Source organism: Panthera tigris, chromosome A2 (genome assembly GCF_018350195.1).
Source record: "Panthera tigris isolate Pti1 chromosome A2, P.tigris_Pti1_mat1.1, whole genome shotgun sequence".
In the NCBI taxonomy this organism is placed as follows: domain Eukaryota; kingdom Metazoa; phylum Chordata; class Mammalia; order Carnivora; family Felidae; genus Panthera; species Panthera tigris.
In genome coordinates, this window is record NC_056661.1 from 119,217,515 (window position 1) to 119,242,604 (window position 25,090).

The 25,090-nt window shown below is 42.2% G+C and overlaps 1 protein-coding gene across 11 annotated transcripts in view; it reads left to right on the forward strand.

Moving 5' to 3' along the window:
• CREB5 (cAMP responsive element binding protein 5) overlaps positions 1 to 25,090 on the forward strand; it is a 480,741-nt gene that overhangs the window by 366,265 nt on the left and 89,386 nt on the right. For all 11 annotated transcript variants that reach the window (XM_042968884.1, XM_042968866.1, XM_042968875.1 and 8 more), the window contains 2 exons: positions 17,182 to 17,308; positions 22,989 to 23,099. In XM_042968884.1, coding sequence (XP_042824818.1) covers positions 17,182 to 17,308; positions 22,989 to 23,099 — 238 coding nt within the window. The remainder of the gene's footprint in view (positions 1 to 17,181; positions 17,309 to 22,988; positions 23,100 to 25,090) is intronic.

Sequence of the window (25,090 nt, forward strand, 5' to 3'; positions counted from 1 at the left end):
ATTTTTTATTGAAGCCACAGAAAGTAGGTGGGACTGAAATTGCTCCTTTGCAAGCCCTCTGGGTCCTCAGTTCTTGTAGAAAATGCAAGGAGTAAAAAAAAATGTGGTGTAGTTTTTGCTCAGATGATGAGCTCCCTGCCTGATTTCTCCCCTAACCTATGTTTATCTTGATGGTCTTATTTATATCTATTTCCTTTTGACAAAAATAGCAGCTCCAAAAAGTGAATTTACCACACAAGGGATGATGCTTTTGACTTGTGTCTGAGTTCACAGAGGTAGTTAAGATGCTGTCCCTGCGTGTGGATATCCAGCTAAATACTCATTTTCTGAGTCATCTGACTTCTGAGTTTTCACTTTTTTAAGAGTATAATTAAGATAGGTTCCCAGGGATTAAAAAAAAACACACACACAACAATCCATGAGTAAAGCAGACAGTCTATATGTTGAGACCCATCCATATAAGGAGATCTGTGGGCATCTGACCAAATTGAGAGAAGCATTAAGAGCTATTCAAAACCTACTGAAATGTCAACACACTTTTGAAAAGGGTCCATTAGAGATGCAAATGTGTGGTTCCCTGATTATGATAAGCACGGGAAAGAAAACAGTGAAACCCATTAGGAGGTTTTGAGAACTGGGTTTTGAAGAGTGTGAGGAAGGCAACTCTAGTTTCTACTGAGGGCTGGGCTTCATGTTTCCCCCTCAGTCCTCCTCTGCGTTTTGAACCATGGTTCTCATGAATGAAAGGACCCTAAAAATTCCTCCATTTTTGGATAAACCCCATTAACTCATCTGTAAATAGGCCAACATTGAAATTCCATCTATGTCAGATAAAACTCATTTTAATAAGATTCAGTTTCTGGATTGCAAACCATAACTTGTTTGTGTAAAGGATCTGACATCAGACACTCAGGTCAGGCTTTTGATGTCTTCTGATTTGTTCTTACGGGGATTTTTCTTATAAAAGGTTAATTGCAATTTAAAAATCTGTAATTCTTACGACATAGTTTTCTACAGATCAACTCACACTAGGGGTGTATTTCTATTTAATAACCATTAGGGCTTTTCTGTGAAAGTGACTGATTCATCTAATCGGAAAGACGCCTTTAATTCTGGCTGTCTTGTGTTGTTCACACATGACGTCAAATGATATTCATAGTAATGGATAAATTGGGGCATAATTTTTGTATAATCACTCTCAGTGTAAAAAAAAAAAAGTAATTGATTTTTCCATCTTCCTTGATCTGGAAGGAATTGTATCAATTTCCAGGACGTCATAAAACAAAATATTTAAAGTATGTTTCAAATAATAATAAAAAAAGAAATACTTAACTTAATAAAGATGTGGAATTCATTTATGAAGAAAAACACTGGCTGTGAACCAATAGGCCAAAAAGTTTGCCAGAAGCCTGCAGCAGACCATCATTCCTGGATGTCCGCTCTCTCCCCATCACTCCTGAGCCCACACCATATTAAGGAAATGAATTTTCTCAGCCACACTGGACTTTGACATCACTGATTTTGTTTACTTTGTTTTTGAGTAAAAAAACCCAGAAGATCTTTTTTCAGTGTTCTACCTTATAAGGAAAGCAGTCCAAGGCACATGTAACTATAGTTCTTCATGCCCTATTTTAACTGAAGAGGTTTTCTTGGCATATATATTAAACGCTTGGGAACCTTACATAAAAGTTATGGGTTTTGACCCATCTGGAGAGCCTCAACAATTGAAACCATTGGCAAAAATGGAAAACACTTAACTGTCATGAGAACAGTTGAGTGCTTCAACATTGACCTAAAGCAAAAATTATACGCCCTGGAATGGACATTTCCATTTGGCATTTTTGCTTTTGTGTTTCTCAAAAGAAATAGCCCCCAGCTTCAGAAAGGTGGAAAGATCAATTACTAATAGCATGTAGGCAAATACTGTGGTATACACTTATGTTAGATCAATCCTCTTAACTTCTAGAATTCTTTCTAGCTATATTATGGTATTTTTTCTCCTGTATCCAAATGGGGTAGAATATTCCAGTAAGTAAGCACAGATTTTCCCAGTGGTTAAAGGAAATCAGAATGATTTTACCTCTGGCAGTCAAAAGATATATAGCCCTGCCATCAGGGAGGTAGAAGTGTAATGGTAAAGACCGACACTAAGTAAATAATCATACCTATAAACATATTATTAGACCTTGCACGAAGGAAAAACATACAGAGCTATGAGACACTCTAAATAAGAGGCACCTTTAGTTTGGGGGTCAGAGAAAAGTTTAAGAAAGTGATATTTCAACTGAGACCTGAAGGACGAATAAGAACTGGTCAACAGAAGAGCAAATGGCTAGCCTTTCTAGGCAAAGGCAATAGGATGTATTAAGGCCCTGGGGTAAGAAAGAGCTTGGCACATCCTAAGGATTGAATGAAAGCCAGGATGGGTAAAACACATCAAGTCAGGTTGGAAAGTAGTACTATAGACATCAAGAGGCACACCATGTAAAGGATGATTTTATTAAATCCCAAATGCTGAGGGAAGCCATGGAAAAATGTTAAATAGGAAAAGTCATGATTAGATCATTAGTTCATGGAGATCATTCTGGCTGTAGTGCAGAGGACTAGGATCTTGGTAATGGACATGGAACCAAGTGGATGGATTCCAGGTCTATCTGGGGGTAGAGTAGATAAAACATAGTGAATGATTGGAAGTAGAGGATGAGGGATGTCAGAGTTAATGCCTAGATTCCACTAATTCATTGCATCCATATATTTAAAGAAATATGGGACACTTCCTAGAGAAAAAAGCCTAAAGATGAGCACTGTGTTACTCAGGGTTCTTCAGAGAAAAAATAACCAATAGGATATGGAATACATATATAATAAAATTTGCTACATAATCACTTATATATAATTTATTATATGATCATACTATATATGATTTATTGTAAGGAATTGGCTTATGCCAATTCTGGAAGCTTAGAAGTCCTACTATCTGCTGTCTGCTAGCTGGAGTCCTAGGAAAGCCAGTGGTACAAATTTCAGTCCAAGTCCAAAAGCCTGAGAACCAAGAGAACTGATCTGTAAGTCTCTGTTCCAGGGCAGGAGAAGGCTGATGTCATAGCTCAATCAATCAGGCAGAAAGAGAGAGGGTGGGAGGGAAGGAGGGAGAGAGAGAGAGACAGAGAGAGAGACACAGAGACAGAGAGAGACAGAGAGATAATTCAACTTTTCTCCTTTATTAAAATTCCATTTAGAACCTCAGTAGTTTGGATGATGCCCACATCACCTTGGATGATGCCCACTCACCCCTTGGAGGGAGAATCTGGTTTATTCAGTTCACCCCTTCAGATGCTAATCTCTTCTAGAAACACCTTCACAGACACACCCAGAAATAATGTGTAACCAGCCATCTGTGTAGCCCATGGCCCTGTCAAGTAGACCCACAAAATTAACCATCCCAGGCACCATGGACAAGATCATCCATAGGGCTCAACATAGGCACTTAGGGAATGCTATCTTAGCTCTTTAGTAGGTAGGTCAAGCTAGCGTTTACTACTCAGTTTTCCCGACAACTGTCAGACTTGGAAGACTTTTGTCATTCTCAGAATGCCCATTTTTTCCCCAATCCCAATGGGGCCTGATGGCACCACATTGAACAGACAGAATCGCTTATTTAAGGGCCTGTCCTACCTCTCCTAAAGAATGGTATTCTGCTTAATAATATGTGACTAACTCTGATGCACAAAAGAGTGAAACCTTTATTTCGCATGCTAATTAAAAGGATCCTTGTTCACATGTGAGAAGAAACCTCCCTCCTCTCCTACCCTTCAGCACCCCTGGTTCCTGCCTTACTTTGCTACATATGACCTGTACTCAGTGATCTTTGGAACCTGCCTTTTGTTGAAGGATAGGGAATGTCCAAGAGAGGCCAGTGACAAGTTACTCATTTGTCCCACCTTTGAGGAAAGCCCATCCCCTACTGACGTGCTGCTTCTCCAAAATAAATAGTTTTGAGCTTCTCCACGAGGCAGGTTACCCACCCTTGATCATACCCGATTACATAACTTTCGAGTTGAAAAGGTCCTTGAAGATTATTGGTTCAGCCACCTTATTGTATACATGAAGAAATAGAAACTCTGAGGAGATCTTGAGGACACAGCCCAGGATCACCCGGCTGACACAGTGACGTGTCGCTGGGGTATTCGGATTCAAAGCTATATCATGGAGGGCTTGGTTACTTCACTGTACCTTTCTCTGGTCTACAGATTGGCACATTCTCTTCCGATGAGTGACTGACAGTCAGAGCCCTGAGGAGAAACCAGACTTTCATTACAGATCAGTGAAGGGATTTCTTAGGGAATAGTCAACTCCTATGAGCAAGCATAATGTGGCACACGTCCTGTAAATGTACTGTCATTCACTTACAATTTCTCTTTCTAGTAGGGCTTATTGTCGATAGCTAAAATTGACATTTACTGTGACCATAACCCTACCACAAATTAAAATCAGACCCCAAGTCCCTCTGGGGAAGATGTTTATTAAGCTGTAGGAAGACATCTGAAATGATACCAAATTACATTCTAAACTTGAAACCCCAAATACCACATTTGTTTGGAAGTAGGAATAGGGCTGTCTGGGGAATAATATGGGAAACTGAGCAAGTCACTGTCGTTGGCAAATGCACGGCCGCCAAGGAAGGGAAAAGTGCCTTAGAAGTGACGCCTTATACACAAACTCCTGTATGTTTAAGCCTAAACAAAATTTCCTTCAGAATGAACTTAAAGGAAAAATAAGCCCTTTAAAACCTCATGCCTTTAAAGAACAGACATGGAATTTCCAGTTTATATCTACAAATACATCAAGAACGAGGTTGGAAGAAGTATCCTAATAAAACAAGTGTATCAAAATACAAATCTGTGTTTCGAGGTTTGACCCAGCTAATACAGATAAGAGTGCATTTGGGGCCAGTCGTCTTTTTATCACTTTTGCCTCTTAGCATGTAGATGTCTGGGGGTGTTTGTGGGCAGTGGGTGTGTTTATGCACATAGTATGGCCACAGTCTCAATCTCAGAACCTAATGATAGGATCAACTGTGTCCACAGGGAAGCTATGCACAATGGCTTCTTTGCTTGTGGGTCCAGCCCATGACTAGATCCTTTGAGATCCTTAGATGCAAAGTGCCAAGTGTCATTATTATGAGCTCTATTGCTGTTATTTTATTAAGTGTTTGAGATTAATATCAATTTAGCTCATGATAAGTGCTCCTGCAAAGTGGGAGAACTTGAAACGTAGCTCAGGAAAGGTTGCTTACGGAGGATACCAGTTTCTTAGAAACTCTGCCCCTCCCCCAATCCCCTTGTTCAAGTCAATGATAAGCTGACTGTTCTCTCATGATAATGTGTCAAGTTACCGTGACCCTTAATAAGAAGACTGTCATGGATGTGTCATGGAGGTACTGCTGCCAGGAAATGAAAGACCATGTACAGTGAGGTAACATCATTAAGTCGTTCAACAAACCTCTACAAGGCTCCTACTGTGTGCCAAGATTTGTGCTTTTTTTTTAACCTTTCGTTTTTGTCAAGCGACAGAGAGATACAGAGTGTGAGTAGAGGAGGGGCAGAGAGAGAGGGAGACACAGAATCCGAAGCAGGGTCCAGGCTCTGAGCTGTCAAGCACAGAGCCTGACGCAGGGCTCAAACCCATGAACCATGAGACCATGACCTGAGCCAAAGTCAGACACTCAACTGAGTGACCCACCCAGGCGCCCCTAGCTTTGTGCTTTGCGATACTCTCTCTCCAGTCTAGTGAAGAGACTGGTACATGCTGTGCGAACACAGAGTAGGGATCAGCCTGGCCTGGAAAAAACCAGAGTAGGTTTCCCCAAGATGCTGATATACCAGGAGATACCAGCTCTCATAGTGACAGAAAAGTACAGTCAGAAATCTCAGAGAGGCTGGAAGTTTCTGGGTCTTTTTTCCAAACCACTTCACCCTGAAATTTAGAACAATATCGTTTTCCTTTGTATTTTAAAATGACATTAGCAATAATTTTATTTTCTAAACCAGATCAGTCATCTGTTGAATAGAATATACATCGATCATCTTCCAAAGGACAAACCCATACAAAATATCATCTCATATGTGATTATCAAAGCGTCCTCACACCATACTTAGGAAGTGGGTAGTATAGCCCTACTTTTGCCGATGAGGAAACAGAGAAGTTAAATGACTTGTGCAGATCACACACTCATGGGCCGTGACAGGGCCAGCGGGTGGCCCAAAGCCTGTGCCTTGTCAGCCACACAAGGCCGCTTTATTCGATTTACTGGTTAATGATGGCAGCCAGCATTATCTCTATCATTTCTGTCAGCCACTCTGACTGGAATCAGTGAAAATAATAGACCTAATTTAGGACTATGAGAAGTTTGCCAGTTCCTCGTCCTCCTCCCTAGAAACCATGCCAGATGGGGACGAATCTCTTTTTTAAGAGCCTAATAAGAGGAAATTCCAAAACTTCAGTAAGCCATTTAATTGTTTTACACTGTTCATTCTTGGGAGATACTCTTTCTTCTAACGTAAATCCCATGTGCTGCTGTTTTATTACAGTTATTATTCTGCTTTGGTTGGCTTTGAAAGTAGCTGGTCACCATTCTCTGAATATAGTAATTTGGAAACTTGAAGGCCGTTATCGTCATCTCCCAGTCTTGTTCCTTTTACTTTTCCATTTAGGTCTTCCCTTCTGGCCTTTCAGTATTTCTCTGTGGGCCTTTGGAACCTTCTCCAAGTCCCCCCCCCCCCCCACCCCCCCCTTCCCTTTCCGCCACCCTCATGATGTTCAGCTCTGTCTGACAAGGATTTCTCTAGGCTCTCACACCCTCTCCTATGGTTTCTGGTTATTTGATTACAGCCATTGTTTGGACTTTGCGGCTGTCTGTCAGGATGTAACCTACTGAGGAGTTGGCTAAGCCTCGAGGCAGTGCCCCTGTCTTTGTCTGTGCTTCCTTGGAGGACAAGCTGCCCTCTCAGCACTTCTGTTACTTTATCATTAAGAACAGAACTTGAGGAATCAGGCTTTTAGCAGCCTGCGTTTATGCATGTCCTCATAGCCAGCCTAAGCCCCTCCTCCTGCATCACTGACGTATCCCCCCTCCTGCCAGTATAGCTGTGGAGCTAATCGTCTCTAGCGCCTTCTCCTAAGGAGCTGAAATAATCCTGGCGAGTGGCTGGGTGGAGGGTGTTATAAATTTGGTCTCCCAGGAGAGGTACTTGAAAACTGCCTACTAGAACCTGCCTTGAGATTCAGGAAGAGGTTAGGTTAAAGGCATTAGTGGGGGCGACCTAGTGGGGAGAACTTGCAAAGTGCAAAGATGAGTAAAGGTTGTCCAGATGATGTTTCCTAGAGCTCTTCTGTTTTTGCTGAAGTCTTTTGCAGTTGGTGCTTCTGTCGTTTAGCTGCAAAATGACACTATCTATTTGGATCATAGGTATGGGGCGACTGTACAGGGTGTGGCGTCCGCCACAAATTACTCATTAAAATATGATAACTGACAAGCTGAGAGTCCAGAGGAAACCAAAACAGAATCGCCTACTTAAGAGTTGTGGGGTGGGGGCGTTTGTAAGCTCGGGGAGCTCTCTGCCTCTACAGAACATCCAGGCAAGTGTGTCACTGGATGTCTCCATGAATAATTCATTGATGGTGAATGAATGCAAGCAGCAATCACATGTAAATGACAAGGCTCATAATCAGAGGGCTACTTATTTGTCCTTATGAAGCAAGGAGGAAGCTTATTAACAACTTAGAAACAGGAAGAAATTCTACTTAGAGATACGTCTCTCTAAAGAAAAAATTTCCCCAGGCAGCCAGATGTATATCATTTATTTGAGCCTGCATTCAAAATCATCTTTTATTTCATGTCTTTGGATCTGCATTTACTTGCCTTTTCTAAGTGTAACTTTATGAATAATTGAAGCAACCGGGAAGTTATTGGCTAATTGAAAAGCCATCTCTTCGTGTCTTTAAGCCTGACCCATGGCGAAAGCCAGACTGTTCAGGCATTTAGGGGTCTTTTATAAAGGGTCTTTTAAAAGAGCCTTTAGCTCTTTACAAGGAAAAAATATCAGATTTTGAAAACGTGGTTTTTTTTTTTTTTTTCCTGTGGTGACACTAGTACATCAGAAACCAATCCAACCGTGTTTTTGGTTAACTTAAATGAATCAGGCTGACTGCATGACTAATTCAGATTAATGGTGCAGAAATCAGTCATTAAAGAAAAAAAAAAAGAGATTGATTTAATAGTCTTAACAGAATGGCCATAAATTTACATCTCCCTTTCTATTCCTGCTCTCTCTGTTTAAAACCCTTGAAAGCACTAGTAAACATCTCCTCTGCCTGAGTAGATACAGCATTTATGCTATAAAACCCAGCAAAGGCTCCAGTAGGGTGCAGCTCTGTTAGCTGTATTACATTTTATGACTACCATTGGCTCTCTCGCAGCCGGGCTTTTATTGAAAGAAAAAGAGGTTACATTTCCAAGATATCGGATACTACATCTATAAAATAAAGGCAGCAGTAGTACAAAATTGATAAAAAAAGGAGGCCCAAATTTATCTTGCGTGGTAAATTTAATTTCCGACACCCCTGGTGATAATGATTACAAAAGTGTTCTTGTCAATATCGATAAGTCAGTGCAAAGCAGAAACGAGATGTTTAGTTGACCGTGGTGTGGGTGTAACTGGTACCTCCGAGCCCAGAGCTCTGAGCAGTATAAAGTGCAGCCTTATTACAGGGCAGGCATCCAATTTTTAAAACATTACATAGATTGGAGACAGATGAGTGTGGCTGAATTATTCTTGGCCTTTTCTTATGAAATGCCTAGAATATAATTTCAAATGGAAGTGAATTTAATTGATGCAAAAACAAATGGGTCTAGAACTCGTCTGAAGGCTTGAGCTTAATCTAAGGGACACTGATAAAAAGTACAGTTTACCGGGGCGCCTGGGTGGCTCAGTCGGTTGAGCGGCCGACTTCGGCTCGGGTCATGATCTCGCGGTCCGTGGGTTCGAGCCCCGCGTCGGGCTCTGTGCTGACAGCTCAGAGCCTGGAGCCTGCTTCAGATTCTGTGTCTCCCTCTCTCTCTGACCCTCCCCCGTTCATGCTCTGTCTCTCTCTGTCTCAAAAATAAAAAATAAACGTTAAAAAAAAAAAGTACAGATTGCCTTGGGGGTAACCACTTATGCTTTTCAAGAACAGAAATGGGTTACATGAGGCTGTTAATGTAAATTGGAGTTTCACTCATGACTTGTAAATCAATGAAGTTCTTCTCGTTAGCTAGCAAAGATAATTTATTGAGCCCTGTGCTTGCAACATCTATTGCTAGTTGAAGAGATCCTTAATATCTGTATTCTTACTAACCCAAGAAGTATTTATTAACACCTCCTGGGTACCATGCACTTGCTTAGGTTTCTGAAGGATCTGCATTAGTAAAAATAGAGCAGGCACAACCTCTTGTGAAGTTTATTGTCTGGTTTGGAACAGACACATTTTCAAAAATCACTCACAATCACTGAAGAATTATAACTGGGGAGCTGAGGTGGTAAACTCCAAGAGACCATGAAACGCATCTATTTTGTTTTCCAACATGTGACCACAGATGGTGAATTTGTAAATGAATTGTTAGGCAAATGACCTAACTTGCCAAGCTAGTGTTCCACTCTGAAATGAGCGTGTACAGGGCCCGCTTTGTGTTAGATGCTTAATTTGATTTTTGATTGATTCGTTGATTGACTCATTCATTTATTCATCGATTGGTGATAAATGTTACTAGGGAGAAGTGCAGGGTGAGGGCACTCCAAAAACAGGCCCTGACCTGCTGTGGATGTCCAGAGAAGGTGGTGAAGGTTACTTACGTTCAAGGCTGTGGCAGGAAGGAAGGTGGCACTTACATGAAACTGGAAGGAAGTCACTATGTCACTGGTGTGGAGCCCAGGGCCATGTGCTGGGGAGGCAGTGAGTGGCCACATGGTGCAATGGCCTTGGAGTCATATCAAGTTCTGTCACAAGAAGCCAAGTGTACCGGTGTCTCTTAAGGAGCTGGAGAATTTGCTGTTTTTCGTTGGGCTGTTTTGCTAGCTTTTTAAGAAAGATGGTGGCTAGGATACAGATAAAAAGGCAAAATTATCTTCCTAGACACCCAAATGCCTGTGTCACTAAAGGAAAGGAAAGGTGGCACTGGGTGGGAGGGTGTGGGGGAGAGGGAAGAGGGGAGAAGGGGAGAGGTATAAATCTTGCAGGGAGGTTCCAGATCTTTACCAGAGGTCCTTCCTTGAGTCTAAGAAAGCTTTGAAATGGAAACTACATATTTTAATTGAATTCTGCTGATATTTTGGTGCCTCTTCTCAGGCCAAATATTTCTACTTCTTTGTCTCAAATTCCTCATTTGTTAAAAGGGGAAATGTTGTATTTGCCATCCAACTTTAGGAGCTTGGCAGTGAGACTTGGTGCGGAGCATGAGCTCATTCAAAAAAAGATATGGGTAAAATGATGTCTTTTAAAATATGGGCCAGATAGCTGTCTTGTTTTCCCAATTATTGCTTCTGTTGGATTTTTGTCATTGTTTTCAGGAAAAACAAGATACTGAGAACCGATCTCTGGGGAACTAGTTTGGTTCCATTTTGAGGAAATATTTTCAAAGATCCTTTCTGAGAAATAGTGTGAATCATTTTGAAATTCTGTAAAACTGTGGGTGAGAGGAGTCCATTTTCCTCCGCAGAAGGGTTTGGAAATCTCGAGTTGATGGATATTTAAAGATATCTTATAAAGGCAGCAAGTTTGGGACCTTTTTATAGGCATTTTGTTAGGCTGCTGTGGTTCTTTAATTAAAGCTAAGGATTGGTGCTAACTTTAAGATCCCAGCCTGAAGCCCCAGTTCCTTTATTGGAGTACAGTGATTAATCTATAGTTTGGTCTGTGTTTCGGAAGAATAAAAACAAAACAACTAATTTTACTGAGCATCTTCAACATACAGTTGACCCTTGACCAACGTCTGTTTGAACTACGCAGGTCCACTGATATGAGGATGTTTTTCTGTCAATACAGTATGGTGCTATAAATGATATCTCTTCCTTATGATTTTCTTAACATTTTCTTTTTCTCTGGATTACTTTATTGCAAGAACATGGTATATAATACATATAGCATACAAAATATGTGCTAATAGATTGTTCGTGTTATCATTAAGGCTGTTAGCATTAGTAGTTCATGTTCTCACGTAGGCTATTCGTAGTTAATTGTGGGGGGAATCACAGTTACATGTGGAGTTTTGACTACATGAGGAGTTGGGGTTTCTAATGCCTGTTTTGTTCAAGAGTCAACTGTATTTAATATGTGGTGACTCATTTAAGGCCATGAGGTGAATATCTCTGTCCTCCCATTTTATAGTTGAGGAAACTGAGGCACACAGAGGCCAAGCGACTTACCTGAGGTCACACAGCTAGTAAGTGGCAGAGCTGGGATTCCAACCTAGACAGACGATCTTCTGAGGCATTGCTCTTTACTCCCATTTTCCAATGTAATTATTACATGTAAATTACATGTAAATTCTTCATGGAAGAAATGAACTGTATTGTCTTTCCATTTCACATTCTACTTGATTTTCCAGCAATTTGTTTTCTTTACAAAAATAGGAATTTTTAAACCCCACTTAGGAGAAGAATGATAGAAGAAGCATTTCTCATTACAAACGGCTATCTCTTAAGATTTAAGAGTTTGTATTCACCCTGTTTAGCTTTTCAGTCTCCTCATCCTAGACAGCAAGTAGTTTGCCAAGATAGGCCACAATACTTGATTTAAGGTGAAAAAAAAGCATGTATCTTTTTATAAGCAAATACAGCGATAATGGACAATACTCTCTCTCTCACGTCTGTGTGTGAAATTACGTTACCTTTTAATGAGGACGAAATGTGGACCCCCCCCCCCCGGAATGTATTCAGTTCTTTTTAGCAATTTCTCTTGCTGTTTAGAGGCACATTCTTTTCGTGGTTTGTCCATATTTCAAATGTATTTTTGACATTAGGAACTAAGTGCTGTACTGACTCCATTCCATTTAGTACAGACACTGACCACCTACTACATTGCACTATGTGCTGGGCCCGTGAGCCAGTGCCCTTATCATAATAACACATATAGTCTCTAGAGATTAAGAACATCTCATTTTCAAAATCTAGAATCTGAATTTTATTTTTTTTAATTTTTTAAGAATGTTTGTTAACTTTTGAGAGAGAGAGAGAGAAAGAGAGAGAGCATGCACGTGCAAGTGAGTGGGGGAGGGGCAGAGAGACAGAGGGAGACAGAGGATCCAAAGGGGGCTCCACACTGACAGCGGAGAGCCAGACACGGTGCTTGAACTCACCCACCGTGAGATCATGACCTCAGCCAAAGTCGGATGATTAACCAACTGAGCCGCCCAGGTGCCCCTAGAATCAAAATTTTAGAGCTTCAGGCCATTTCCAGATGGCCTATAGTCTGATCCCTTCATTAAATAGATGATGAAATGGAGAGCCCCAAAGTGGAGAAAGACTCTCCCCCAAAGTCAAAAACTCTAATGGCAGTGGCTTTCTGGATCTTCTGCTTCCTTCCCACTCTTCTTTCCATTTCATTGCCTTGAAGCTTCTGATTCTGCACACACCCCTCCTTCCAAGTGGTTATTTATTATCTCCTCATGATTCTCTTAGATGTCTGTGGTCTCATTTTGATGCTAATATGATCTTCCAATTCTTTAACCTTATTTTTTTTTTCATGGCTTGCTTCTTCCCTTTGCCTGACCACACACCTGATAGATTTGTCTCTCCTGAGTTTCATAGACAACTCGGGAGTGCCACGTGTCTTTTGAAGACCTGGGAAAGGAAAGCAGTCTACAGCGACCCTCCTGAGACCTTCCCCCCAAAAAGTACTGGCCCTTAGCTCCTTAAAGATAGTTGGGCTTGTCCAAGGGCAAAGGCTGGAGACCCAGACCTTGCTTTTCAGACACCCCTAGACTGGAAAACATCCTTTGGGGGTAAAAATGAGGACATGAAATCGCTTGCTGTGGTACCTTTCATTCTGTTAAGGACACTGAAAACACAGTCTGTCATCCTTGACATTTTAATTGAAAGAAAAGCTTACATAGATTTCAGCCGTAAGCAGTATGTTTATACAAGTGTATAAAGAGGAATAATCTGTCAAGTTGGAAAACTCTTAATGCTACGGGACTCAGTTTAGTAATTGAACAATCCAACATGAGCTCACACATCTTACCTTGTTCCATGCCTCAATAATTTTTAGTAGAAATACTTTACCTAGAGGCATATGGTTATTAAAAAGGAGGCTCGGCTTGCTCAAAGTCTGGAATTATTAGCTCATGGCAACAAGCCCGCACTGGAGAAAGACTGTTGGGTCTTTGTTTTCACAACTTTACTGCGATTTGCCATCTTATTTTCAGAGTCTAACTGATGTGTTGTTTGGGAAGTTTCTTTTTTTTATTTTTAAAGGAAGAAAACATAATTTCACATGGATGAGTGACTTCTCGTGTTAGCAGTACTGCAGAATGTTACTACTTCGTTGCAAAGTCCAGGGAACAGTGTGAATATCAAAGGAAATAGACCGTGAATTTATTTTAGTGTAAAAAATCAATAATAACTTAGTTATGGGAGCCATCAAGGTGTGATGGGGGAAGCCCTGTGTTGCAAGTTGAATAGAAGTCCTGCTTCTTTTCAGGACCCGTGTGACCTTGGGCACATTTAAATGTTTCTGAATTTAGCTTACTCTGAGTAAAATAGGGGTAATCTGACCTACCTACCACATGGCATTGTTTCAAGTCGCACGAAGGTGAAAATATTTTGAAAAATATGACACTATATAAGTGCAACATAAAAAGTTTCATGCAAGTGCAATGTGTTAGTAATTATTTCTGTATACACAAGGGGAATTAGATAATTTATGTAATTATTCCGATACCACTCTTGCTTCAGTGATCAGAATATTCTGGACAAATGATTATTTATTGGGCCAAGCTACATAATTACTTCAGTCTAGTCCTTTGTATGCCCAGTGATGGGTAGAATAGATTTTTTTTTTCTTTCAGTGTTTGTAGTTTTAAAAGCCCAAGCAAGAAGCCTAGAAAATGACACAGTTTTGTACATGGGTTGGGAAAATTGTTTGTAGAATCTGTGTAAAATAATAATTGAGAATTCTTCAGAGCCCAAACATACAGCGTTCTCAAATAGCCATTTCTATTTCAAGTATATATTGCTAACTGGTTTGACTGCTGTCATTAGGCAATTATTATTATAATTCCAAGGGAGTTCAGTACCCTGAAAGGCTTTCTTAATTAACGAGGGAATGCTTGTTATTTAAAAATCTAGTACATCTATGCATGGTGTGGAAGTAACTGATCTAATAAGAACATTGATTAAATGAAACATACCATTCCCCAGCTACTGTATCCAACTGGGAGTTTTCCATAGTTTTGTGAAGCATGAAAACTCATTTTAAATTTAATTACTTTTGCATCTCCATTCACATCAGCGCTGTTTAATTGATTTCTTTTTTCATAATAGCTCATCAATAAACACTGATCACGGAGATCATCATTAATATGCCATGTTGGAAACAAAATGTCAATGACGATACTATGCCGCTCTTCCTTTCTGAGGATGATATGGCGTATCAACATAATAAAATGTTCTCAGTTATCTCTTTTTGCTTGTCCCTGTCTATACCCAAAGCATTCCTCCTGGTGACTAGGGAAACAGACATATGGTAGAAGGCTTAGATGTACCTATATGTATGTGTACATGTATGTGTGTACATCTCTCCGTCTGCCTGGATATCTATAGGCGAATGGATGGATAGATGATTACCTATCTGTAGAGATGCTCTCAGTGAGTCTTTCTCATTATAAACCAGGGCCGTTCAGATTACTAACTTTGCACCTAGAGGAACTGACCATTACTGTACAGCTATTTTCTTTCCAGAAAAGGTCACAAACAAAACATTAAGACTGGAGAATATAAGGCAAACCTTGCCTGTTGATAGAGCCACATTTATACTTATGTGATTCGAGCTGTCCACCTCTGAGTGAGATAAGCTTTAGGACCCAGTGAAATTACAGCCTACTATAGAATTTTGGAGCAATGGACATCAGCAGTTTCCTAGAACTCTGAAATGTGAAGGACCTTCAAAGACCCTACTAATCCTCTTGTTAATCTATACTCCAGAAATCCCTAGGGCACATGTCAAAAAAATACCCATAATACTCATTTGCTTTTCTGAAAACACTCATTTTACTGTTACAGGCTACTTACATTGGCCTATCCGTGTAACCACTCGTGTACACGTTCCATTAATAAAGCTGGGTGCCATTTGTGTACCTTGACATGGAGTCTGTGTAAAGGTTTTATATTCTTTTATATTTTCATGTATATAACTTCTTTTTGTAATTTTTTTTAATGTTTACTTTTGGGAGAGACAGAGTGTGAGCAAGGGAGGGGCAGAGAGAAAGAGAGAGAGAGGGAGAGAGAGAGAGAGAGAGAGAGACAGAATCCGAAGCAGACTCCAGGCTATGAGCTGTCAGCACAGAGCCCGATGGACGCAGGGCTTCAACTCACGAACCATGAGATTATGACCTGAACTGAAGTCGGACGCCTAACCGACTGAGCCACCCAGGCGCCCCTCATGTATATAACTTCTTAAACATATAAATATTGACTAATTTATGACTAATCCTTCCAAGATGCATGTGCCTGTGATAGCTAGCTATATCCCCAAGGGAGCTATTAGGCAAAAGGAGTAGAAAACCTAATCTTCTTCGGAATTTCAACAGCAATGCAAAAGAAGAACATGTTGGCATTGTTTCCCCTGTCTCAATCTCCCACTTCGCCCTAAGTCAGCCACGGGAGGCGAGGCACATGAGCTCCAAAGAGGCTTCTCACAGTACTCTGGACGGGACTGTCCTCCCCTGAAGCATAGAGAGGCACCCAGCCACACCAAACACCTCCATCTGCAGTCATTACCCAGCACTTAGCAGGAGGGAATCTTTTTTCTTTTTAAGAAAATGCATTAATTCTGGAAGCAGAAGCTTCTTTCGTGGCATTCAGGATAAGGTGTCTTAACATGGGGGCCTCAGAGGTCCTGGGGGGGGGTGTTTGTTTATTTATTTGTTTTGTTTTATTCATTAAATCTTTAATTTAACTGTTTGACATTTATAGAGCTCCCTGGGGCAAAAGTATCAGGAGATTGAGAATTTAGCAGAGGAGGTCACTTATTTGCCATTTTTCATAAACACAAATAATTTCCTTTTTCCCTCAGCCACACATTCCCTGGCTCATTAAATCAATTTGAGTTCCTGAAAAAATTTTGTTCTCAGGCAAATTGAAGCAAAAGCTCAAACCGTGTACTCCCCCGAGGAATGCTTACCCGAGTTCTGCAGGTCAGGCCAAAATCAGTTTCTGTCAAACATCCTAACACCTCCAGTTATTATAAAATGAGGGATTGGTAATTGGGGGCTGGGCTCAGGACTTGCCCGAAAAAGGCCAGCTATAGTGGCATGAACCTCAGTCTTGTTCCTTTGGTTCCTTGGTCCTGGCTTTGTTTTTTGTTTTTTGTTTTTTGTTTTTTTGTTTTTTCCACCCATGCTGGAGAATTACAAAAAAGTCAAAACAGATTTCTATTGGGAGTTCATGACTAAAGTTGGCTATTCAAATCCAGACGGTGCAAGTATGTTCCGTACAAAGCTGGGAGGGCTTCCAGGCAGAGGCTTAAGAGAGTGTGGATAAAACAAACGCACACAGATCTCAGGGTCTAAGATCCTCCCAAAGGGCAGAGAATTCTGAGCAAAACACAGGATTTCGCCCCCAAGTCCCTTCCCTAAGAAGCAGGGGTTGTAGGAGATTTACCGACTTGTTGACTATTGAACATGAGTTAGATAACAGAGGTCAGGAAATGAAGTGGAATTTGATGTATTAACTAGGAAGCAGCAGAGGAAGCCAGGCTTGTGTTTTATTTGTTATTATTTCCCTAATATCCTCAATTATGTGGTTCCCACCAGAGGATCTGATCTGTTGCTCGTGTAATGGTGTTGTCCCCGCTGGTTCTGGACACAGTCAGTGAATCCCCTGCCCCAAGGCATCAGGAATAATGTCTGCTTTTTGTCTGTGTTACCAGGCCTGTCCCAGGCTCTCTATCTTCTCTGCTACATCTCCACAACAGACAGAGACAGCCCATGCCAGCCTCCATGCCTGGGACCCTGCCCAACCCAACAATGCCGGGATCCTCTGCCGTCTCGATGCCAGTAAGTGCTTCTTGCTTCCACCGAATCCTGCTCTTTTGAAGGCACTAAAGAAAAGCTGAGCTCTAAGCTGGGAAGAGGGTGGCTGCTTCTGGATGAAGAGTCGAGCTGTGTGCTACTTTGGGTAGAGTGCCCGGTTGTCTGTCGCTAGGTGTCTTGCTGGCTTTCCTGTCCTTCAGTGCTCTCCTAGTGAGGCCTGGCCCCATCTTCCTGCGGGCGAGCGAGCTTGCCACACCCAGGGAATGGAATTTGTTCAAGGGCACAGTGTTTTATGACTCGCCCAAAGTCTGTATAGCGTGGGCTATATACAGAGTGTCTCTAACTCACCAGGGAGTGGTCTAGCCAGGACTCAGAGTAACAATTATCATGATAAAAGTAATGATGATGGTACATAATGCCTGCTAATATGTAGTCCTGGGTATCATGTTCTACTAAGCATGCTCACAGCATTTATGGGGTGCTTACCGTGTGTTAGTGCCCCCCGTAACCATTTCATCAACACATGGAACAATCCTGTGAGGTGCGTACTATTTCTATTCCCCTTTGTTCGAATGAGAAGAGTAAGGCAGGTAGCTTGCTTGGCTGAGAGGCAGCATCGCTGAGTTTTAAACCCACCCCGTCACCTCCTGCATGGTATGTACATTCTCTGCTTTCACCGTCACAGCAAACCCGCGAGGGACGCCTTGTTATTACCTCCATTTTACAGACGAGAAAACTGAGGCACTGGCCGAAGGTCACAGTTAGTAAGTGATGGAGCGTCTGGATTTAAATCCAGGCGGTATGACTCTAGAGTCTACACTTAATCATTATATTATACCCCCCACCTCTGAAAACAACACATTCGCCTAGAAGGGACATACAGACTATTCCAGAGCAAACCTTGCTCTCCTTCCACGGGATCCCCTCCCTGTCTTTCTTCATCCTCCCTGGCTTTGTAATTCGGGGAGCATGGTTGGTGTCGTTATTCCTGGGGCCACAGGAGTTTTTCAGAGCCCTAGAGGTGATATGACAACTCAACGAAAACCCTTCCGCACCAGTATCAACAATGCCTGGCAGAGCATTTGGGCGTTTTTAAGAAATTGTCTACATTTGTCACTTCACGTTGCTGGCATCGCAATCCTGTGGGAATGGGGTCGCGGTAGTTATTGACGTGCTCATCCTACAGGCGAAAAGCTAAAGGGTAAGAAGTTGAAGGCAGCCGCCTAATGTCACACAGCTGTGACAAACCCCATCGCAACTTGCGCCGAGCAGCTCAGATTCTCGAAGGTTGAGCAGTTGGCTGGTTTCTCTAGGTGGAGGTGGGGGGGGGGGCAGGAGTGTGGAGGCCCAAATTCAGAGAAATGGACCTGCCTACTCCAAGTATTGGATGGTCCTGGCTAGAAAGAGTCTTTGCAAAACCGGGCCAGAAGGAACAGATGAGTTGACACACTTTACCTGCGTTGCTCACCGTAAGCATCTTTAGGGGAGGGACAACAGTGCCACCAAGGCCATTATCCCAGGTTTTATTCAACCCAGCCAGCTGCGCCAAGAACCCCACCATAAGCTGTCTTCGTGTAGACTGTAAATCCCTCTTATCCAACGTTAGTTTCCTTTCATAAATTCCATCCATTAACTAGACAAATGCCACTGCGGTGACCTTTTTCTCCCACTTGAGTAAACCGTACCATTTCCAGAGACAAAGGTGGGACACGGGCTCAGGGAGCGCAGAGAACAGGCGTCTCGCACTGGTTCCCCCGCGTCACGTCATTGTACACCGTGACCTCCTGTTGGTGCTTCAGAATAGAAGTAAAAGATCAGGTGCGTGATCAAGAGCCAGTGTAGACAGCAAGTCAGGGATGCTATCCCCACACGAGTTCCCAAGCCCTTGTCCCTGACGCGGACAGCTGCCATGACAATAGTATCAGTCTAGAGCACTGATTCTCGACTGGGGGCGATTGTCTCCCGCAGGGGATATTTGGAAATGTCTGGAGATCCTGCTGCTCCATCACAACTGGGGAAAGGGTGCTACTGGGGTCAGTAGGGAGAGGCCAGGGATGATGTTAAACATTCTACCAGGCACAGGACAGCCCCCACAAAAAAATTATTTATTCGGGCCCAATAGGTCAACAGCGCTGAGGCTGAGAAACCTTGGTTTTAGAGTGACACTAATGTAACTAATAAAAACGATCATAAAATCGCTAAGAAAAGATACTTTACGAGTCCCTGGTTCTAGAAATCTAGGCCTACTCTTCCTTGTTATCAAGTCTCCTGCTCCTGTCCTAAGATTTTGGCATTTTTTAAAAAAATGCTTATTTATTTTTCAAGGAGAGAGAGACAGAGCATGAGCAGGGGAAGAGCAGCGAGAGAGGGAGACACAGAATCCGAAGCAGGCTCCAGGCTCCAAGCTGTCAGCACAGAGCCCAACACGGGGCTTGAACTCACGAACCGTGACATCATGACCTGAGCTGAAGTCAGACGCTTAACCGACTGAGCTGCCCAGGCGCCCCAAGATTTTGGCACTTGAAAGCATAGTCTTCCCCTAGAGTTCCTGCCCTGGGAAACCACGATTCCCTTGGTGTAAAAGATCAGCCTGTCTGTCGGTGAAGGTTAAGATTCTGAACTCACGTGTAGTGCACACTGCCAGACCCCACATCTCACAAGGTCCTCGGTCAGAAGGAAAATGATGCCTCTGTTCAGGGATTGATTCACTCGTTCCCCAGACTTTTGCTGACACCTGCTGTGGGTCAAGGGCTGTGCTAGATCCTGGGGATGTGGTGAACAACAAGGCAGGATTTCATTGTATTGTGAATTCCTACCTTGAACATCAAATGTTGACATAATTTGGGAAGAGGAACCCTCCTGTGTCATTACAAAAGCCCAGTGACCTGTGGACATTTGAGCTCCCGTTTTCTGATTTGTTTCAGGGGGAAAGGAGAAGCCTACCCCCCCCCCCAAAAAAAAAGGTAAAAACCTTTATCTGGATGTTTTACCTGCAATTGTAAATGTTGCTTAGTATTCAGCAAACCACTCCCATCTTCTGACTTCTTGATTCTAGTCGCCTCACCCGAGCACACTTGTGGGGCAGAGCCTTATTAGTATAAGCACCAAATAGTTGTCTTGAAGAGGCTCTTGCTGAGCCCTTATAATCACTAAGGTGGAAAAATGCAGTTTTTGTGTTTTTTTTTTAGGTAGAGAAATCAGCCTGTTTTCAACATGCTGTTGAATTTGTGAGTCATGGAGTAGAAATAGTCACAGACTGTAACTTTTCCACAAAGAGGGAAACCCAAGGCTACAAGTAAGCTGCTCTCACGTCCTCGTAGTGCCTGATGGATAGTAGCTTGGAAGCTTTCGGATAATCATTTGTACTTCTCCATGACCTTCCTTCTGGGAAACTGAAAGCAAAAGCTCATTTGGACTTGATGTCCCTCCAGGTGAAGGTCCCCCATTGGAATTGCCAAATGCCTTTCCAAGTCTTCTATCCTCCAGCCTCTGGAAGGGGCTGTTATAAGTAATAAGCATTTTGTGGAGCAATCTTCATGAGTTACCGGTCAGAGTACATGGATGTACTTAATAGCACTGAACTGCACGCTTAAACATAGTTAAAATGGTAAATTTTATGATACACGTATTTTACCAGAATTACAAAAACAATCATAAAAAAATAAAATACCCAGGCTACCTGGAGACTCAGGGCGTATGTGAGAGTGAACATGTTATTTTACTGAATTGCTAAGGCCTCAGAGGTTTTTGCTGGCATGCTCTAGAATGTATAGAAAATTCTTCACCAGATAGCTCCTTTTGAAGCAGTTTCACACCACCGTCCACTGCCAGATAACTGGTATGTTCTTTCAGGCTCAGGTACAGCTAATGGTGCTTTGCTGGGACAGGGACTGTCTGCCCGTCACTCATGTCATTTAGTGAACACCTCCATTACTCACACACTGTTGTAACTACAGTCCTGCGCCTGGGCAGACCCAGCAGGGATTGAAGGGATGGAACTCAAGGACGGCAGGGACCCTATGGGGGCATTTACCTCAACTTTGACTCTCCACTCTTGTCTGTGAGGTTTCTGTCCTCCACTCTTGGAAGAGTTCCAGTGATAAAGAACTCTGTATTTTCCAAGACTACCCCAGCTGACTTTGAACAGAAACCAGATTCTCTGAAATTCTTTTTTTAATTTTTTATTTATTTGTTTTATGTGTGTGTGTGTGTGTGTGTGTGTGTGTGTGTGAGAGAGAGAGAGAGAGAGAGAGAGAGAGAGAGAGAGAGAGAGTAGGGGAGAGGAGCAGAAGGAGATAGAGGATCTTAAGTAAGCCCAACACTCATCACGGAGCCTGACGTGAGACTCAATCCCACAACCCTGGGATCATGACCTGAGCTGAAATCAAGAGTTGGACCCTCGGGGCGCCTGGGTGGCTCAGTCGGTTAAGCGGCCGACTTCGGCTCAGGTCATGATCTCGCGGTCCGTGAGTTCGAGCCCGGCATCGGGCTCTGTGCTGACAGCTCAGAGCCTAGACCCTGTTTCAGATTCTGTGTCTCCCTCTCTCTGACCCTCCCCCGTTCATGCTCTGTCTCTCTCTGTCTCAAAAATAAATAAATGCTAAAAGAAAAAAAAAAAGAGTTGGACCCTCAACTGACTGAGCCATCCAGGTGCCCCTGGGTTTCCTAAAATTTCTGACCGTTGTTTTCTGTCCATCCTTTGACAAGTGGAAGAACTTTTGCATTGAAGAATTTGTTTTTTCCTCTTGAGGAAACTCTAATTATTCTCTGTGTGATTTGAGTATTAAGTGTACTTGCTTTACTCGAGTTCTTTGAAAAGTGCTAAATTTCTACTAGACCGAAAAAAAAAAATCAGACACACCCTTTCCCAACTGAAAGAGAGATCTGGTTGTATTTACTCTTTAACAGGGACACCCTGGAGACAAAAATGCCACAACTCATGCAGGTACTTGAACGATGTTAATTGTAGATCCGATGGCAGGCCGGGGGGACAAGGTTGGAGGGGTCAATCACGTGTCATAGAGTGCCCTCAGCTGCTTTCTTCACCCACCCCAGGTCCTAGCCCTGCCGTAAGGCCAGAAGCTGCTGCTATGTAGGGCTGTGACTAGATTTACAGGGAAGGGAAGTTGTGCCTGGACAGCAGCTCAAATACCTGTTAGTCATCTTAATTGTGCTTATGAGTTACGGGGCCAGGAAGATCCACTGTATTTGGGAGCATTACTTTTTAAATTAATTTAGTGTTTTTCTTATTGCTAAAATGACACATGTTTTTGCATAAAACTAAAAGAGGCGGGCGGGGGGGGGAAGCCATGGATAACCTGAGATAACCATTTGGTGGGTATCTTTCCAGTGCTTTTCTGTGCATACATTATTCTTCCCAGTTATAAAAAGAAGCGTGACTAGTGGCAGTTGGAGGGTTTGAAAAAGTGGAAATAGTCCATACTTTTATTTGTAAACGTACCATGACGACATGATTCTGGTTGGCATGGGGCATCTCCGATAGAAGGCCTGGCTTTGGATTAGTTCTTTGATGTCCTTGAGTTTGAGGCTCAGAAGTGCGTTGCTTACCTTCCCCAAAGCACAGTCTCTCTCCAGAGTTATTCACAGAGCTTCTAAATGACCCACTTGAAAGAGAAATGCAGCTTTGTCTGTGACCTAGACTGCTTTTCTCAGACTCTGATTCTGTTGCTTTCCTTTCTCTTAGATGGAGAGACAAATGTCAGTGAACTCCAACCTCCTGGGAATGCAAGGTCCAAATCTCAGCAACCCCTGTGCTTCTCCCCAAGTCCAGCCAATGCATTCAGAAGCCAAAATGGTAAATAACAATTATCATCATCCTTCTGTTGTTTCGCGGCTTTGTCTTTTGACTTCTACTCCGACTTCCACATTTCAGTTAAGTTAGGTAGATGGCTCCGTCGTTGTTTTTGGTGAAAAGGTCTTTTCTGTGGAAAAGCAGGACAGAGCTTGGCTCGCTCTTTGAGGATATTTGTTATTGAAGCTTGGCATCAGGTGACCACGGAACAAGCATTGAATCGGCTCATGGCCTTAGTGAAAAGGACATTTAGAAGTTTGGGGAGAACCATAGGAGTTGAGGTGGGATATACCCAAGTATATGCATGTTTTCTCATAATGTGAAATTAACGAAAACAATCCAGAGTTTCTCTTCTTCAAGGTGGTCACAGTTTCAGTGCCACTCTTCCTGTCCCCACATCCGTGAAAACAGACATGTGATTTTTCAGCACACACTGGTACGGAAATATTTTTCATTTTTTATTATAGTTGTCAGATGTGACGTTAACTCAGAGGACCACAGCCTTGTTTTCCTGCAGGGTAACTGCACCTCTTACTGAAATACATGATTTCGGGTGACAACCTCCAGTGGCTTTTAACATATGAGATTTATGTGCAGTAAGGTCAGTCTTTCCAATCACAGGGAAAGATTTATGCATGGTATTCTATTAAATATTAATAAAAGCAATGCATGTCTGTCTTTGCACCATAAAGTAAATTTGCTGGTTGTACAGATACTTGAAGTAGGTCATTCAGTTTTCATGTAGTTAAACTCTGACTCCACAATTAGGAGGCTATCAGATGGCAACAAAATACACTGTAGCAAAGTTTTTAGTGTCTGATATTGGATAAGAATAGCTTTGCTACAAGTTAGAGATTTATTTGGTTTCCTGACTGATAGTGTCGGAGACCGTGTCTGATGGCTGGTATGAAGATGTTATTGACAGGTCTGAAAATTAGCCATCAAAACCTACTGGCTTCATTTTCAATGGCAGCAAGGGTTTTTTTTTGTTGTTTTTTTTTTTTTAATGCCTGCTTTGGTCACTTTTCTCTTGGAAACTTTACTCATTTGTCTTTCAGCTTCTTGATTCAAGGAAGCGCCTGAATCCCCAGCATTGGCTACCTTGGGCAAATAAAATCTGTGGTTAAGAGAGTTCTCTTTGCTGTGCCACAGCCCCGGTGACATGCCAAATGGCACCGGCATCTTCAGCAAAGCTCGTTAAATCTTTTTGGAATCGGCAAATATTTTTTCAGCTCCAGCCCTGCAGTGCCAAACCAAATACTTGCTGGCAGAGTAAAGTTCAAACTGGCATCTGTTTTGGAGACCGGAGTAATGCCATTTACTTTTTTTTTTTTTTTAAGGAAAATAAAAAATGAACTGTGAAGGTACTTAAGAAAAGAACAAAATTCACTTATTCATATGTATGAATAAGTGTTCTAGGTCTGAGCATCCGATGCTATTCCCCCAGCTGGATTACTTCTGAATCATCTTGTTTGGTTCAGGGTCTGTAACCCTTTTGAGGGACCTCCCAGACAAACTTTAGGTGGATTCTTACACACAGTTCCAAACCAAATTTCCCTGCCAATTGATTTTCACTGGATTATATGCCACCACTTGACTCAGAAATGTCCTACCCTTCTCTTCTTACTGGCAAAGAAGGAGAATGCTTCCAGAGGGAGTACGGGTTGATAATCGTATATACGTACGAAATAAGAACATATGATATGGCCAATTATCGTGAATAATATCAGCCAGGGACAAAAGGAAATTGGTCTGTACCTATAAAAGAGTGTTAGCCCACAAATGTTTGTCGAGTTAAATTTACTGAGCAAGCACACAACTCTGCTGATTCATGCTCTAAGTGGATGAATATTTCCAGATCCATGATGTCTGGGCTAATGAATTCCATCATGGAGTTAGGGCTTAGGGAGCACAGTTTTTTTTTCTCTCTGTCCTAACCTCCCAGCCCTAACGCCATTATCACCGATCCATTATTCCAAAGGGGGAAATGGTAG